Source organism: Xiphophorus hellerii, chromosome 15 (genome assembly GCF_003331165.1).
Source record: "Xiphophorus hellerii strain 12219 chromosome 15, Xiphophorus_hellerii-4.1, whole genome shotgun sequence".
Classification (NCBI taxonomy): Eukaryota; Metazoa; Chordata; class Actinopteri; order Cyprinodontiformes; family Poeciliidae; genus Xiphophorus; species Xiphophorus hellerii.
The window spans coordinates 18,399,887-18,416,905 of NC_045686.1; the positions used below are offsets into that span (position 1 = coordinate 18,399,887).

General features: G+C 40.8%; 1 protein-coding gene across 3 annotated transcripts in view; it reads left to right on the plus strand.

The window, feature by feature from the left end:
* Positions 1–17,019, plus strand: part of klhl29 (kelch like family member 29) — a 287,833-nt gene that overhangs the window by 132,127 nt on the left and 138,687 nt on the right. For all 3 annotated transcript variants that reach the window (XM_032584680.1, XM_032584681.1, XM_032584683.1), the window contains one exon: positions 2,063–2,584. In XM_032584680.1, the coding sequence (XP_032440571.1) occupies positions 2,063–2,584 (522 nt within the window). The remainder of the gene's footprint in view (positions 1–2,062; positions 2,585–17,019) is intronic.

Sequence of the window (17,019 nt, forward strand, 5' to 3'; positions counted from 1 at the left end):
CAAATGGGTAATGGATAAATCATTAAAACGTTTCCCTGGCAACTGAAGGCGCGTTTCTTTGATTCAAATAAGTTCCAGGTGATTCCGTGAAAGCGGAGCTTGGCTCTCCTGTGAGCCTCCCTATACCGGCACAGCAGCACCCCACACCCAAGTCCCTGCTCAGAGTGAAGCGGGAGGAGAGTGAGATGTCGCCAACCCACCACGCTGTCACATATGACACTCGAATCCGAGCATAGTGTTGCATAGTGATTTGCGTGCGTGCGCTATTCCAAACTGTGACTGGCGTTTGTGACGAAGCCAGCTCCTCGCCACACTTCACTGAACTGTGTTGCCAGAAAACTTCTCTGCCAACTGTGCCAGAATTAATCAACGCAAGAAACTTCACTGTGTTTCTTTTCTTTATGTTAGAAGAAAGTTTGTAATTGACAAAGTTTTTTTTTGTTGTTTTTTTCCAACTTAAGTTTTTGGTGCTAAAATAGTTTGGGTTTTTTTCCAGGCTAAGGCTGGAATAAAAAAGGAACAAAGGAAAACTGGAGATAATTAATAAATAATAAAGGGATTTGAATCTTACTGTAAGTTAAAAATGGCAATTACAAATATGGAATATGTTTTAATTAATGCATTTTCTTCATGTCATTCAACTTTGTAGGCAGCGACTGTAAATGTAGGTCGCCTTAGCATTATGATTATTTTTTTGGCAGACACTAAAATGTGTTTTAATTTTAAAAAATGAAGTTGGAAAAGTGTACATGTCTGAAATCTTGATCAACCATCACTGCAGCTTCATGGCCTTTGCTCTTTTTTTAAATTATTTTTACATATGGCAAGATAAATGAATCCCTTCTCCAAGCAGACATACAAACTAAATGAAATTTAATTTGTCGCTAGAGTTGATAGCTCAGTGTTATGCGAATTATAGAACTATCCTCTCCCCTACAGAGTTTACTTTCATGCTTTTCTTTTATTCTCTGTGTGTCTTTATCACTTTTTCTGTTCCCCAGATTATTATATTAGTAGGGTTGGCAGCATAAATAATGTGGTCTTCCTTTTCTCCAGCTTTTTGCATGCTGTGATTTAGCCTTTAGCCCCTTAGCAGAGTGCTAGGCTATTTTTGGAGCTTGGACCCTGGCAGAAGGAGTCGGAGATGAAGGAGTAGGAGTGAGTGAGTTTGTGAGGGAGGGAGAAAGTATTCAGGTCCAATATGGCCAGCACACCCTCGGCATCTATCGCCTCGGGGAAGAGAAATGATTGGCTCGGAGTGTGTGGGTAAACACAGACTTGTGCATTGACGATGCCAAATGCTGCATGAAGCATGTTCTTCATGTTCAGAAAACTATTTATTGGTCTTGCTAGCTAAATCAAATCTCTTAATCTTATTACCAAGTCAACTTTGGTTGCAGATCGGTACTTTATTCAAGAATCCCTTTTATTCAGAAGTCTCAAGTCAGAAACGAACTTGATCTGACGTGGAGTAACTCACCGAGGGTGGTGGTATGGAAAGTAGTTACAGTCTGTCTCTTCCTGCAGACTTATGCATTTTGTTTGATCGAGTAACGTGTCTGACAATCGTATCTCTGCCCTCATGGTTAGCCTTGTTTACAGTCATGTGGGACACTAAAAACACATCTATTTATATCTTGTCAATCAGTGATGACTCAAAGAGCAGTTTCACCTATTTTTGTTTGCTATGGACTCATTATAATACAGCCTTAGAGGTAATTTTTTTTTACCCAACACAGATCATGGTTATTTAAGCAAAGATATTGTGCAAGTCTGATACTAAATTAAAGTCAATGTCAGGTATTGGTTTCAAAATACAGTAGCTTTAGAGTTGAGGAAAATAACATGGTAGCCTATGTCACAAACATTACATGCTCTACATTGATATTGTAATTGTTCAATATTCAAGAGCAACAAACTATAGTAGAATAAAAATGAATGTTTTATCACCACAAAAACATCATTCAAAGATCAGTGACAGATATATTTTTTATTTAAACTGAATAAAATGATTACATCTTTCCTGTTGCATGGTCATTATGTTCTGCTCTCTGTTCATCAGGTCCAGCCTGGGCTGCACCAGTAGCTGCTGTAAGCCAGCAGAGTCTCCTGCCCCATTCCTATGGCCTCCCTCAACCTCCGTCCTTCAGCCACAGTGTGACCGCGCAGTCACCCATCATAGGAGTAACCCCGTCCATCCAGACACAAGTGGCCCCGCAGCATCCCCTCATGACCACCCACTTCCAGCTCACACCGCAGTCGACTCAGCAGGGGCCCTCCTTGGTGCTGAGCATGCCCAGTCAGCCTCCATACCCGGCAGCTCAGCCAACGGTTACACCGACCGCCCTCACTGCCCAAGCCAACCCGGTGGTTCATCCAAACCCTCACAGCTTGATGGGCAATGGCCACTTAACCTCTCACTCCAGTCTCCTCCAGCCCCCTCCCCTTCCTCTCACCAATGGACAGGCAGCAGTGCATGCTCAGCCTACGCCTGCAGACAATCAGGACGCTCCCAATGGGTTGCAAATGCTGCGGACGGTTGGGAGCGGGAAGTACGAGTTCAGTGACCCGGGACACCCCAAAGGTAAGCCCAAGCTAACTCATCTGGTGCTTCCTTTATAAAACATGTTGGATTTTGTACTTGACTTGTATGGGGGGTTTTTCCCACTGATTCAGCCTGTAAACTGTACATAGATTTGTTTGGTTAACAGACTGAGCTTAGAGATGAATCCAAGCCGACGCATTTTCATCAATTCACATAACTCTGGACTTTTTGTTAGTTTGACCTACTCTTCTATGGCGTCTCGTTGAATTGAAACATGCAGACCTGTACCTTCTGCCTATAAACAAGAGCTGACAGCAGCCATGAACAAGGCTTTCAAACATTCGATCAATAGGTTGTCAAGATACGATTTGCAGCCATAGCGAATTTACCTCCAAACTGTACCAAGGCTGCAGAGAAAAGAGCTGTGACTAAAACCTTCTATCCTTCTTATAAGCCGTTCTTTGGAGAAGGTGTTGTACTGATCCCAAACTTCTATAGCACAGCAAACATCTGTAATATTGTGCTCTGAAATTGGTTTTCACTGTGTCAGGCTAATCTTTTCTTTGCTCTTGGTAGCAATACACACAGGTCCCCACCACCAAAGACAAGGCAGGAAGAGCTTTCAGTCCCTGCCCTCACATCTCTCTTGAAATCTTTTGAAGCCTTGTTGACTTGCGCCGTGTTTGCGAGGCTGCCTCACAGCTCCACCTCACGTCTGAGTCTGCGAAGCCCAGAAATCAGCGTTCGCTTTAACCTTGCCATTTATGACGCCGACTGCTAGAAACAGATGTTCGCAATTCCCCAACCAATTTTCACATTTAATGAACCTTTTAATTTAGGCTTAGATTGTTTTCTTTTACCTGACTCATTTTGATCAATAAAATGGCTTCCAATGAACTCGTAGATTGCAAAAAGCAATTATTTTGAGCGGCTGCCTGTGATACATTGAAATGAGGCTGCAGGTAGAAATGGAAGTGGATAATTGGATAGGCTCATCTGCTTTTGTCCGGTTGAATACAAACTTTTGAGACACTGCTAAGCTTAATAGACTGTTAGGACCCATTTACATGTTAAAATGTATTCTCCCTGGCCAAAGATATATAGAGCCTGATTGGAATTACAGTAATTGTCGAGATCGGTTTCCGGGACTTCCTCCTTGCTTAGCATTAAATAGATTCCAGTTGCTGTAAGTCATGGTAGTAATGCGACAAACTCAGCAAAAACAGGTGAAAGGGTCAGCATCAGTTAATTAGCAGTGATAACATCTCCTCAGTAGGCTGACAGGAATCCTTTACGGTTCTGCTGTTATCACAGTAATGCCACCCCAAACGCTCTGGCCATTCCTGCCTAACATATCTCTTTTAATGTTCCTGCTTCTTTTTTTTTCCCCCCCAGAAGGTCCCAAATCCCAACCTACCACTTGTGTTATGTTGTCTGTTTTAAAACAATTAACGCTGAATTTAAATGTGGCACAGGTACCTTCTGTCCTGCTGCTGTGGCGTCATGTTAAAATATGGAGGGAAAGCTGTGGAGAGCAAAGCCTCCTCTGTTCTGTGCCAACCTTCTGTCAGGACAAAAGGACAAAAAAATAGTTTGTGAGAACATGCAAAGGTTTGGAGAGATTAGTTTATATAAAATACAGGTACAAACATGTAATATGAAATTGGTTTATGGAAGCATTCAAATAATATATAATCCAGACCAATACAGTCTTCTTATATTCAAGGGTGGAATGTTTTTTTGTGTTTAAAGTGCTACAATAAAGCCTGGACAAAGCAAACTGTCAATAAGAAATATTGACATACAAGGCACAAAAACCCCACCATTTTTGACCAAAGTTCTCCTGCATAGGGGCCTGTGTTTTAACGGTTGTGTAAAAATACTTCAGCAGGAAAATACAAAGTGGTGTATATTATTAAAATAAAATAAAAAACAAAAAGATAAACCTAAACGGATTTTCTTTACACCCTTGACAATTTCTGTTTGTTTTTTTTTCTTTCAGGACTGTTCTTTTAAAATTTTGATTTTGATTGGACCTATTTTTTTTCCCTTTAGAATAACTCTGTGACTTTTGACAGAAGTAATAGTTTTGAATGACCAAAAAATAAGGAATTTCAAGATTATTCTGAATTATGCATGCGATGTTTTCCTAAATAGTGCTGTTTGATGCATCAAAAGACAGAAAACGGTAGCCTTTTGTCTTGGTACATATAATTAACAGGTGGGTAGATTTTTCAGAATTTGAAAAAAAATGGGCTGACAATCACCAGTCGGATCCAATCAAGGGAAAATTGGATTTTTCAAATCTCCAATCTTGATTGGTGCAATTCTGATCCTATATCCACATTGGACCAGTTTCTGATGCGATCTATCCGCTGCCTGAAAAGCCACTGTCCTGTTTTGCTGGAGGTGATGTTTTGGCTTATTTTACTCTCGAAATGTGCAAAAATACATGATGAAATATAGTCTTCAGGATCCTAATAAATTACGTGTAAACAGATGTTTCATATATAGATGCATCTTTCGGATTTGCCACATTAGTGTTCCTCTGCCTTCTGGGTATCACCTTATTTGGAGATATTTTGGTGTTGACAGAGAGAAAATACAAGATAGCTGATTATGTGTTTTGTGCAAATATTTGGAGTGGTGACAGTTGTCTGATTGTGAGAGCAATATTACCCGAGGAGAATACTCCATGCAGTGATACTTGAGGAGCTTCAGCAGAAGACAGGAGTAATTACTGGATTAAAAGGAAAATCTTAATTTTATTGTTTTGAACTTTTTATTTCTAGATGCAATGGGACATGTAGGCTTGGGAATGGTTGGGAGCTTGTTGGATTTCGAAACATAATTACTGTTATTATTATTATTATTATTATTATTGTTTTACAGCCTGTGAGGAAAATGGCAATATCCAGCTCTAGAGTGTGTTAAACTGGTTCAACAGACTCTTGACCGAGCTTTAAAATGTCACCGGTTGGAAATAAGAACATGTTATATAGACAGGCATCTCACATCTGGTATTCAAAAATATCTTTGAAGCGTCTCCTTGAAATACAAGAGCAGCTGAATTAATATACCACTGCACTTCAAATTAATAAATAAAAAAGAAATAAACAGGGCTTTCAGCTTGGCGACTTGGTGCTGGTAACTTATTTGCTTCTGTGGCATTTTGACGGGAAAGGCCGCCATCTCAGAGAATTGGGCCAGGCCATTTGTCTTTAACGCTGTCTCGCAACAGGCCATGTGTTTCCGTGTGTGTGCGCGGTTACACGCGTGCCTGACTTCCTGGGTGTGACCGAGAGGATGTTTTGTCAGATGTCAGCCGTACGGCCTTAAAGCCTAACGCCGCGGTGACAGAAATCACATTCCACGTTTGATTTGGCTTTGCCTTCAAAGGGAGCAATTTGTCTTTGCTCTGCATCAGTGGACACATCAAAAAGGGCGCGCTCACCCTCTTTGTGTCCGTCTGAGTGTCTGCCTGGTTTTGTCTGTTTGTGGCATTTAGCGTATTTGTCGATGTGTGTGTATGGATTCTCACAGAGCTGCTGGAAGGCAGCTTTAACTTCATCACCTACTGAAACATGCCAGTCACCTGGCTGTGATCTCCCTACCTGGTTTCTCCATCCACAGCGGGGCTTTTTATAATACCTGCCTGTCATAGCGCAAAAAATCAAACTCCTTCTCACCGGTTGTTAATTTCCTCCCCGCCGCTCACCTCTTGCTTATTTCAGGCGCCTTTTGTTTTCCTCCAATTCTGATTTTTATCGAAACAAAAACACAAATCTCACCAAGCCCTCTCTCTACTTAACAGTCTGTCCACATCTGTGGGCTCGAGCTCCAGCTGTTCGGTCTGACATTCTCGCACTTAACGGAAATTTTGGGAATTCAAAATGAGCGCCATTGTTGTTTTAAGAGGGCAGTTGAGGGAGAAAAGGGGAGCAGCACGCAATAGGAGGTGAGATTAGAAGAGATGGAGGCAGACAGACACTGCTCTTCTGATGGGTGGGGGAGAAAGGAAGAGGGAGATGCTGAGAGTGTGTGTCTATTGACCCAGTCATTAAAATCGATGCTTGTGCTGATGAATATCAGTCCAAGTAGGCTGGTTCCCAGCTCAGCAGGGACGAACACATTCACTACGAATGCGACTGAGCGCCATTTAAAAGCGTCTCGCCACCAAAAAAAAACATTCATGTCGAATCAAAGTGTTTGTTCCTACAGATCTGCTCCTGTTATCCCCGTTACCCATACCAGCTGCTACAACTCAGGGTATTTTTTGTTTGTTATATGCTTCTCGTAGCTCGACATGCACTGGTGCTGCTAGCTGTGTTGTGGCCGGGCCTCACGCTGTCACAGTGGAAGCTGTGGCTTTATGTATTTTTTCCTCTTTTGTAGCTGCCTAAAAGCAAGGAGTCGTACAAGTTGGCGGATTTGGCTGTAATTGAAGTTTGGGGTCATAGGCGGATCTGTCGGGGCCACCTGCTGCACTACTGAGCATGTGCCGCAGCGCCACGCCTCTCCTGTCATGTCAAACGTCTTTTTAACGCTTCTTTACTTGTGAGGCTTTCTTTACTGTTTTATCTCTCTCAATCCCTCTTACACACAAACATAACCCATCTACACACACACAATGAGCATCTAAAATCACATGACAAAACTCCGATGAGTGTCTGCCACACACACACACACACACGCACACCCACACCCGCACACACACCTTTGGACTGCAACACAATCTAGTCCAGCACAAACGTCGTACAACAAGCAGCAGCACCCAGCCTCCTCTCCGCCCAGGAAGTTCATCTTCCAGTCAGCTCACATCAACCTTCATCTGGGGACCAAGCCGCTCCGGAGCTGCTAGTGAATGCAATTAAGATGTCTTGCTGAGTTAAGATCAGAGTTTTACTTTGCCACGGTGAGATTGGCACAGCCTCACATTGCCGGCGCGGAGCACACCCCTGCTTGGCTGCGACTGTCCGTCCCTCTTATCTGCCTTATTCATACTTTGGCCCCTGCAAGATTTTTAATTATACATTTGTGTTTGTTTACTTCTGGGGGTGAACACATTGACACAGCTGCAGCACTGTTTGTGCGCACGTAGGTTCTGATTACTTGTGCAGTCGTTCTACTAAGGGAGGGACTTTCTGGGTGATCAAATTAGTGACGCAGCCTCTTTTTATGAGGCCAGGTTTTCTCTGCCGACGCCTGAGAAACTGTCACAACGGTTTTTCACATTTGCTCTTCTTACAACCTCTAATTCTCAATCAAATTTGTGGAAATCTATGTGATTTGTGGTAGTGCTAGTAAGTGAAGTAGATAGAGATGTTTCATTTGTTTTTTTTGTAAAACGAGCAACAAAAAGAAATTCATTGTTAAAAGAAAACAATAAGAAGTCCTGTGTGCAGTTTGCTACAAGGAACAGAGCACACACGTGGAAGAAAGTGCTCTAGTTAGATGAGACCTGAATTAGCCGTCTAACTTATATGTAAATGACTATAAAATTAACACTGTAACATTTTAAATACACCTAACCCATGTGGAGAATCATGGCAGAAATTATTTTCTTCAGTAGAGAAGAAAAACCTGGTGAGGTTTCCCCAAACAGAGACTGGGATGGAGTTTCATGTTCCAGCAGAGCAAAGAGCCCATCATAAAGCCAGAGCTACACTGGAACTGTCCAGCTCAAAGCATATGTATGTGCTGTAGTGGCCTAGTCCAAGTCCAGGACCTAATCCAATCAACAACAAAAAAAAACGTGCTGGGACTTAAACTGTTGTTGTTCACAGACACTCTCTATCCAAACTGCCAGAACTTGAGCTGCTTCATAAAGGAGAATAAGTAAAGTTTAAGTCTCAGATGGACGAAGCGGGTAGAATTAAAAGGTTTCAGCTCTAACTGCAGTAAGTTTTGACTCTGCAGGCTTTTACAACCCGTTTTCAGATTTTTTTTTTATTTAATAAAGAACAAACACAAATAATCTTCCTACCACTTATAGTCCATAGGTGCACATAATCTAAATAAATGCATCAAAGTTTATGATTCCTACTTAAAATTTGAAAAAGTCCAGGGGGTATGAAGGCTTTCGCAGAGGTTTGTGTGGACGTGATAAAACGAGGGATTTTGTGCAGCCTGGTTGATAAAGCCTCTCAATCAGTCGAAGTCAATGACAGACTTTATTTCACTCTGCATTGTCTGCAGAGGCTCCATCTTCAACCTCAAGCTTAAGCTATTATAAGTACTGATGTGCAAATATTTATTTTTATTTAACCACTAGAATATACTGCTAGCGTGACAGGCCAGTTATTAAAAACACAGCCACAGTTTGTGATAGCCACAGAGAGACCATTAATCACAGCGAGCACATTAATTAAACCTTCCCCTTTTCTTTCTCTGCCCCCTTCTCTCTGTCTCCGTCTCTCCTCTGCTGGAGCACGCAGACTCTTGACTACATCCTTACTGCCAATTATTTTTGAAAAAAGTGAAACTTTCACTGAGACAAATGGAAGCTAAATATGTTGTAAGACATGCAGTAGAAGGTTTTTTTTTTTTCTTCCCCTAGCCCCACCTTTTTTTTCCTCTCCTTTATAAAATTTCCAACATGCTGACTCAGATCAGCATGCGTAGCATAAGCAGTGGCAAATTAATTAGAATCACTGTGGTGTTGTGCTGGGCGATTATCTTAAAGCTATCCACATCAGGATTAGCCAAAGCAGAACTGGGGTTATTATGAATCCAAGACAGGCTTAACTCAGGATAGAAAATGCACTGATGTGAACATGTTTTTTTAATTATTTTTTTATTTTTTCTCCTCTTCCCTTTCCCTCTCATGACACTCCTTAATTTGAGTTAGCTCTTGTGGAAACGAATTCACAATCCTCTGGGAGCGTCGGAAATTATTAATGAGGTTGAAATATATCCCAATCAGTCTGGACTCTGTATGCGCAGGTAATTCTCTAAAAATTAATATGTGCAATACTGTGGCGATATGTAACCTTCAACCACAGGTCCACATGGGGCCCCGCATATTAACGACATTGAGTCAAACATCTCATTTCAGGACAGCAGGTGCAGAGCGCTCGCGTAGCCAGAAGCTACCTGACACCGCGTCTTTAACTTTGTTTCGGATGGCATCTGCTGAGACGTCCTAGCGAACGCATCCTCCGCGTTTCAGGGGACAAATAAAAGGAGGAGGGAAAGAGAGAGAGAGAGAGGAAACAGGAGGTCGGCGGCAGCGGAGTGTCACAAGCAGCAGGAAGGAAAGCCGCACGCCCTCCTTCTATCTCGCGCTCATTATCGTATTTTAAAGGAGCGGAGCCCCGCCAGCCGCCCCATACATTGTGTCCTCCCCTCCCTCCTCAGTTAATTTAAGGACAGCAGATAGCTCATTAAGATTGATCATTCCTCGTCCACCTACTCCATGCAGAACCCGGCACTGCCTCCATTAATCACCGGGATTTTGAGATAAAGCTCTGTGGCAGTGTAGGGCCCGAAGCCTGACAGCCCGGCTGCTTTATGCATAATAACAGGCGCGGCGCTGCGCGGCCCTGGAGCAGCCGCTCGGCATTCTGCCTCGCAAAAATGGTCACCACATCGTCACCTCTTTCCAATCTGTCATCTCATCAACCTGTCACTCCAACACAACCTATTTGATGCAGTTTTCCTTCATTTAATCGTCCGTACGCTTGACACCATCTTAGAGTCCCCAAACTTCCTAGTTTATGCTTTTTTTGTTAACTAATTCATGCCTCTCCATCTTTCCCTGTAGACTTATTTTACAGTAAATGTCCAGACACACATTCCTTTTCTACAACTACACAATTATAATAATAAAACATAATTCCAGGCCAATTAGGAGTTTCAAATGATGGATTTCACAAATTATAGTGTTTAAAAAGTATTCTAAATAGCCTATTAGTTTCCACATAGTGAACATCATCCATGTGTAAGGACCGACACAGGATCACAGTAAATAGCCAGGATTGACAAAAGGAAACAACTTTTACTGTACTGGATGAGGAACTGGATTCCTGCTTGGGATTTTGAAGCATTCTCATCCAGTCTGAAAGACTTATTCCTTCAGTAATACATAAGATATGTCTAATATATTTGCATTCCTCATTTTCTGTAAATGTCCGCCACTCTTATGCTAATAGTAGCGCCCCAACTCGGAATGTAACATGCTGGTAAAGCAGTCAAATGAAATTCAGATTCAACGTTATTGACATTAAACACTGCATGAGTGTATAGTAACTCTGAAAGATTTCATTTTATGATTTCCCTAGTTGCTCTATTCGAAGCGTCTTACACAGGCCACCTCACTGCTTATGTTGGAATCAATAGCGCACCATAGCTCATGTTTATCAGCTTCGGACAGGTGAGGCTTTGTGGTTTGAATTCACCTCTCACATGTCCGTCTACTTGGTGATCAGTCTGTGGGAGATGCAGGTCCTGTAAGGATATGTGGATGACTCTTGAAAATTAAATCTGACCCCTCCAGTCTGCTCCGGGCCTCTGTCCAGAAACATCCACTGTGTTCTCGCCGAGCGGTCTTACTGCTGCCATGAAGAACACAAGTACAAATGCGTAGCAAATTGATCAATGTGTGTCTAAATTAGATTCCTATCCAAGAACAAAAAATATCATACAAATCCAATTTTTCTTGCTTATTTTAGTTGAACTTGTGCTTGTTCTGCATAATTAGGACCTACTAACTGGATGGTTTGATTTCCTGTTTACGTGCATCAGCGTTTCATTTAGATAAAAAGGCTAAAGTGTATTTTTCTCTCATTTCGACTCTTTGAAAACATTTTAGTCTCAGTGACTCTCTCATTGCCCTTACAGTCATAAAGAATAAAGAAAATAAAAAGTATTAATTAGAATGAGCAGCCAAAGACAAGGTTGTATCCTTGAGTCAGAAATAATTTGTCATTCTTTTATCTGAATTATTTCTAAGCAGCCTTCAAATTTTCATTTTCATTTTCATTTTGTTTTGTCATTTGTTTCAGGGTGAACTTGTAGCTTTGGATTATTTTTGTTTTTCATATTTAATTTTACTAATTTATATTTTACTTAAATGTTTTTTGGGGGGGTTTGTCTGATGCTGTGTTGGATCTGAAACAAACCCTCAAACTCTGATTTTATGTTGTTTTTTCAAGAAAGGTAAATATGTAAACTTCCCAGATTTACTCTTAAATTTACTCTTGAATTGTTGCACATTTATTATTTTTATTTTGTTTCTTTTTTAAGACCATAAATCCAGTTTATGATTTCATAATTTAGTAATCTATAGGTGGCTTACAATCCTCTGCCTCCAGCAATATACATATCTAACAAGATACTGAACCTTTGATGATCATGAAAAAACGGTGTAAAGATTTCCACTGCTATTGGTAGTAATAATGTGAAATCAGATTAGGAGAGTTGGGGCAAAGCTAGCGCAGTTTGGTGAGCAATTACAAGTTAACACAAAAAGGCAAAACAGCCGCATGTATTCACAATTACACCCACAAAGAGTTTAGTCACTAATTAACCAAACATGGATGTGTTTGCAGTAGGCTGTGGGTAGAAGCTAAGACAACTGAAAAAAATCTGCAACACAAAAAAATCTGCAACAGGAACTGGGGAAACATGCAAATCTGTCTTATTTTAGTCTTGCTTTGAATCCTCAAAGCTTGACCATGCTGCAAGTTATTAAAGAGGCTTAAAAGGCAAACTGGACTTTCTGAGCGTGGGGGCACTTTTGCACAATTAGGTTAGGTCAGACGTTTACATACTTCAACAGGAATGTCATAGTAATTTGGGACTATTATTGGCTTGTTTTAACTGTTTTTGAACATAGTGGAACAAAGACGCAACCTAAAAATTCAACAATTTCTAGGAACTAGGATTGGGTTAACATCTTGTAATTTATTTAGGATACGGGGTCAAGACTTCTGCTCAAACATCTATGTATATCTTAGTTGATGTTTGGATAAATGTCCCTGAAAATTTGATTGCACTTTTTACAAGAAATGATTGACATTATGTAAGCTAGCTTATTCCTTGGCATACATTTTCAATACAGTTGAGGTCAAACTATTCAAGAAAGTCCATGTTTGCCATCTAACATTTGAAGGTGATATTGATAAATTTGAAGATGGTTCTCCATTTTCATTGGTCTACCAATTTTGTGCAACACATCAGTACTCTAAGCTGTCAAAAAGCTCTAATGTAAAGCGTTGTGATTGGTCGGTATGCCTAGAAAAGCTCTATATTAATTCTTTCCATTTAAACACTTCACCTCATCAATGTGGTGAATAAGTTAAATAATTTTTGTTTCCTCTCACTGTTTAACTTTACTTAAGAAGGCATTAGATTAGTTCATAGGGGGAGGGCGAAACCTCAGGGATGTCTGAAGTTATTAGTTTTGGAATCAGGATTTGTTTCTTGGCCTGCAACATTTCAGTCACTGGAGTTGTGACTAGGCCTGTCACGATAACAAATTTTGCTGGTCGATAAATTATTCCAGATGTTGTTGCGATAAACAATAGTATTGTTGTTTTGAGACCTTGTTCAAGTAACATCATAGTGTTGGCATAACAATGCAAGAACACATTCTCAAAAATCAGTAGACTTCAAATTTTAATGAACATTTAACACTGCAACTGGAAGGCATTTTAAATATCCAAAATAGATAAACAAAACAGCAAATAAAATGAATTTTGAAGTCTTTGTGAACAGAATTCTCCCTTAATAAAGGGCTACTTGAGAGCAAAGCATAAAACTGAAAACTGTTTTCATCCAGTTTTTGGTAGAAAGAGAGAGAAAAAAGAGAAACAATAAAACATGCCTATGAAAATTATTGAGTTTGTTTTAATTTTGTCATGCGATTAATTGATTATTGTGAGAGGCCTAGATGTGACACTCGCATCACTGCAAAAAGTGGTACTGGAGATCCAGTGGCTTTAGCCTTGGTGTTTCTGATGTTCTGATGTGGTTCCTGACCAACTTTATCTTTATGTTTTGATCCTTAGTTTGAGTTATATTGTTGAATTTTGACAAAACTGAATGTGCTAGTAGAAAAATGATGCCAGGAATGCATTAAAACTGGCTTTGAAAAGGGAAAAAAAGCCAGTTATCTGACTGCCCTCTTAATCAATAATGTTGAGAATGCACTGACATTCTCAACAGCCAATTCATTGGCAAGAATCCAACCAATTTAAGTTTAGTCTATTCATATTGCACCAGATCACAACACATGTTGTAGCCTAGAGGATGAAGAGCAGCACAAGCAGTTAGTCACAGTAAAAGCTCAGCCAATGTCTATGTTTAGGACAGAGACGGGGTTAAACACTTAAAGACAGGGTCAAGTGTAACATCTCTTGGAAGAGAATGTGAAGTTGTGGGCAGCTCCGCCGATGGCCCCCTCCTGAAAGGTGTCACAGCTGAACAGAACGTAGAGCCAGGTGTAGCACAAAGTGGAAAAATAAAAAATAAACTGAGAGCATGAAGTTAAAAGTTGAAATCTCAGCAAGCTTTACACTTTCTCATCAGGAAAAAAGTGGTAAAAAGAATAAATAAAGTACAGTATGTAATGTGCAAGACATGCTGGAAGCAAAATAAACCTGGATCTGGAACCCTTTGCGCCAGTGGTGATCTGACGTAACGGGACGGACTGCTGTGAGCTGCATACCGAAGCCTTGAACTACCCCGGAATAGGTTATCAGCTTTGTTAGCAGAGCAGATGTTGCAAGGAAGGTAGTCAGTAGTGGGTGTTTTTTATCTAATGAGAAGTCATAATTGCAACACAGAGAGAACTTGTAATTGAAACAGCAGCAGATGCTCTGTAACATCACAGCAAAACAAAAAGGGGGAATAAAAAAAGAAAAAAGACAATCGAAGTACCAGCAGCGTGCTAATGTCGACGCCATGCTCACTTATCCGAGTGGATTGCCTAACTTTTCTCTACCTAGAAACTTTTAAATGGGTTTGATAATGCACGCAGGGCATCTAATAAATACTAATGACAGGACTAGACATTAGCGAGAACCGCTGCCCTCTCCGACTCATTATTCCACAGAGTTAGCAACAGGCTTTGCATGTGAAGAGACATAATTCTCCCGTGACTTAGATAAATGATAATGGTCTGCACTGCAATCAAGTGATCTTTGTTGGCTAGTAGTGCTCTCCTTAAGCCCGATAGCCTTCTTCATAAGGATGAGGTGCTGAAACAGCAACGTGCCGTTGCTTCTATTAGATTTGTCGAAAGTGTTTCTTTTCTAAAAGCTGCGGCTCTTATATGGTTGAGTGTTATTGTCATTTTGCTGCACCCAGGTCTCGGATACAGCCGCTGTTTTCTTATGTACGGCCTTGCTCTGCTCTGAAGGCCAAAAAAGTATTATATTAGAGATTAAAACTTAGATTACAACTTCACAAGGACACACCAGCAATACATAAGCACTGAAGCATGCTGTGCACAATCAGAATTTGTGGGGCCTTCTAGTCACCTAACAGATTGTTTTCTATCCCTGGAGAGAAAAGGTGGAAGGGAGGGAGGAGCGAACTGAAGGAGGGAAGAATGGAGGAAAGAAGCAAAGATGGAAGGTGGGGGTGGGAGGGTGATGAAAAGCAAAGATTACTCGCCTGATTCCACTCTGTAGGCTGTGGAAGCTCATCCCAGGCGTTCAGTCTGCCGAGAAGACTCCCACATACCTTCTAACCCCTCTACTAACCTTTCTGCTCGAGCTGCTATGACTTTCACAATGTTACACAGTAAACACATATCCTCTGTCTTCAGGGGGAGATGTGACATTTATCTTAAGCTGCTCTGGTGACATGGGATTTTCTCTTTCTTGTACCTTTTTTTGGTGTTTTTTGGGGGGTTGGAGGGATGAAGAGTACAGGTGGCTTGGCCTTCTTACGGTTTAGGGCAACCTGGAAGGTAACGCAGCCACCAGAGCGTAAAGCCAGAGTGGAGCGTCCACAAGCCAAACTCATAAACACATCCAAGGTGAAAGACGAGCTGGGCAGCAAGCTGACATTCTCTCACACCATGTTTCATGGATGCCAGTATGTGCCTCAATCCGAAGGCCGAGCGAGAGGGCCCAACACAGCTGCCTTCAGGCCACCCACACCTTCAAACTTTTTGGGCTTCAAACATTTTCCTTTTGCATTTTATTCAATTTAATTGACACAAGCAGGTTTTTACCTACATACAGCACAAACTTTTCTTTTTTGGTAAGGCCTTCCTCTTTTTGCCCTTTTAAGAAAAGCTTTTGCAGAAACTTCTGCTGTGGTTACATTAGTCTTCCACAGCAGCAGCAGTAGTAACTCAGCTCCAGTTTTCAGTCCTGTTTGCAACCCCCTGAGATGCTCCGTTAGTAACCTGTAAATACAACAAGTACACACATTTAATGGACCCTGTTTGTGTAGCAGCATCTCAATAACTGAAAAATATCGAAAACATTATTTACATTAGCAATTGAGCTTAAAAAGTGAAACTCTTGTATAGATTCATTACGCAGAGAGGGATGTATTTCAAACAATGACGATTGTGGTGCACAGATGGTGAAAACCTAAAATGAGTTTTTCACAAATGAAGAGCATTATGTAAGATTAATACAAATAATTTTTATGTTATTGCCTAACAATCACAAGAAAGACTGCTGAGCTGACAGTTGTTCAGCAGATGGCCACTGACATTCATTGCAAGGAGTGCGAGTCTCTCTGTAGGAAACATAATAATGGAAAGTTGAGTGGAAGGAAATAGTCCTCAAGCACAAAGTCAACCACATCAGCAGTCTGCCACGGACAACTACTTTGGCTACAACTTTGGCATTATTTGTGGTAAGCCAACCCTGACTGAAAGATGTCAGAAGCATTTTACCTTTTATTTGTAGGTAACTATAAATAGACATTTTGTAGTTGTTTTTAATTTTTATGTAAATGTCCTCAAACTCAGAAGAGCCACAAAAATAATTTATTTCCTTATTTTTCCTTCTTTTCGATTTGTAATAGATATTCAATAGAAGAAGATTATTCTGTATGGATGACTTTTCCTGTTCTTTCTGAATATTTTAATAGAGATTTTTCTTCAGATGTGTTTTTGGGGCTTACAAAAGCTGAATCTATACTTGGTACATTTCCTTTTACAATCTCTACATCCTTTATTTTAGCACACAGCTCTGTAGTTCATCACATTAAGTTTCCCAGTGTCCGTCTGAGCTTCCTCTGAGAAAATCTCCGTTCGGGAAGAAACTCAGACTGCAGATGATCAGCTCCCTAACTTTGAGCCTTGAGGCAAGTTTTGCATTTGTAGTCATCCTGATAGGAGATGGGTTAATTTCAAATCTCTGCCTCACTGAGCTCTTGGAGGAGAAGTGCTCCAGTTGAAACTGCAAATGGTAGTAATATTTTTTTGAGGGGGGAGAGGGGGTTGTGCTGAACAGCACTTGATTCTTTCAGTTTGACTAGTATTGTAACACAAGCTCCTCTGA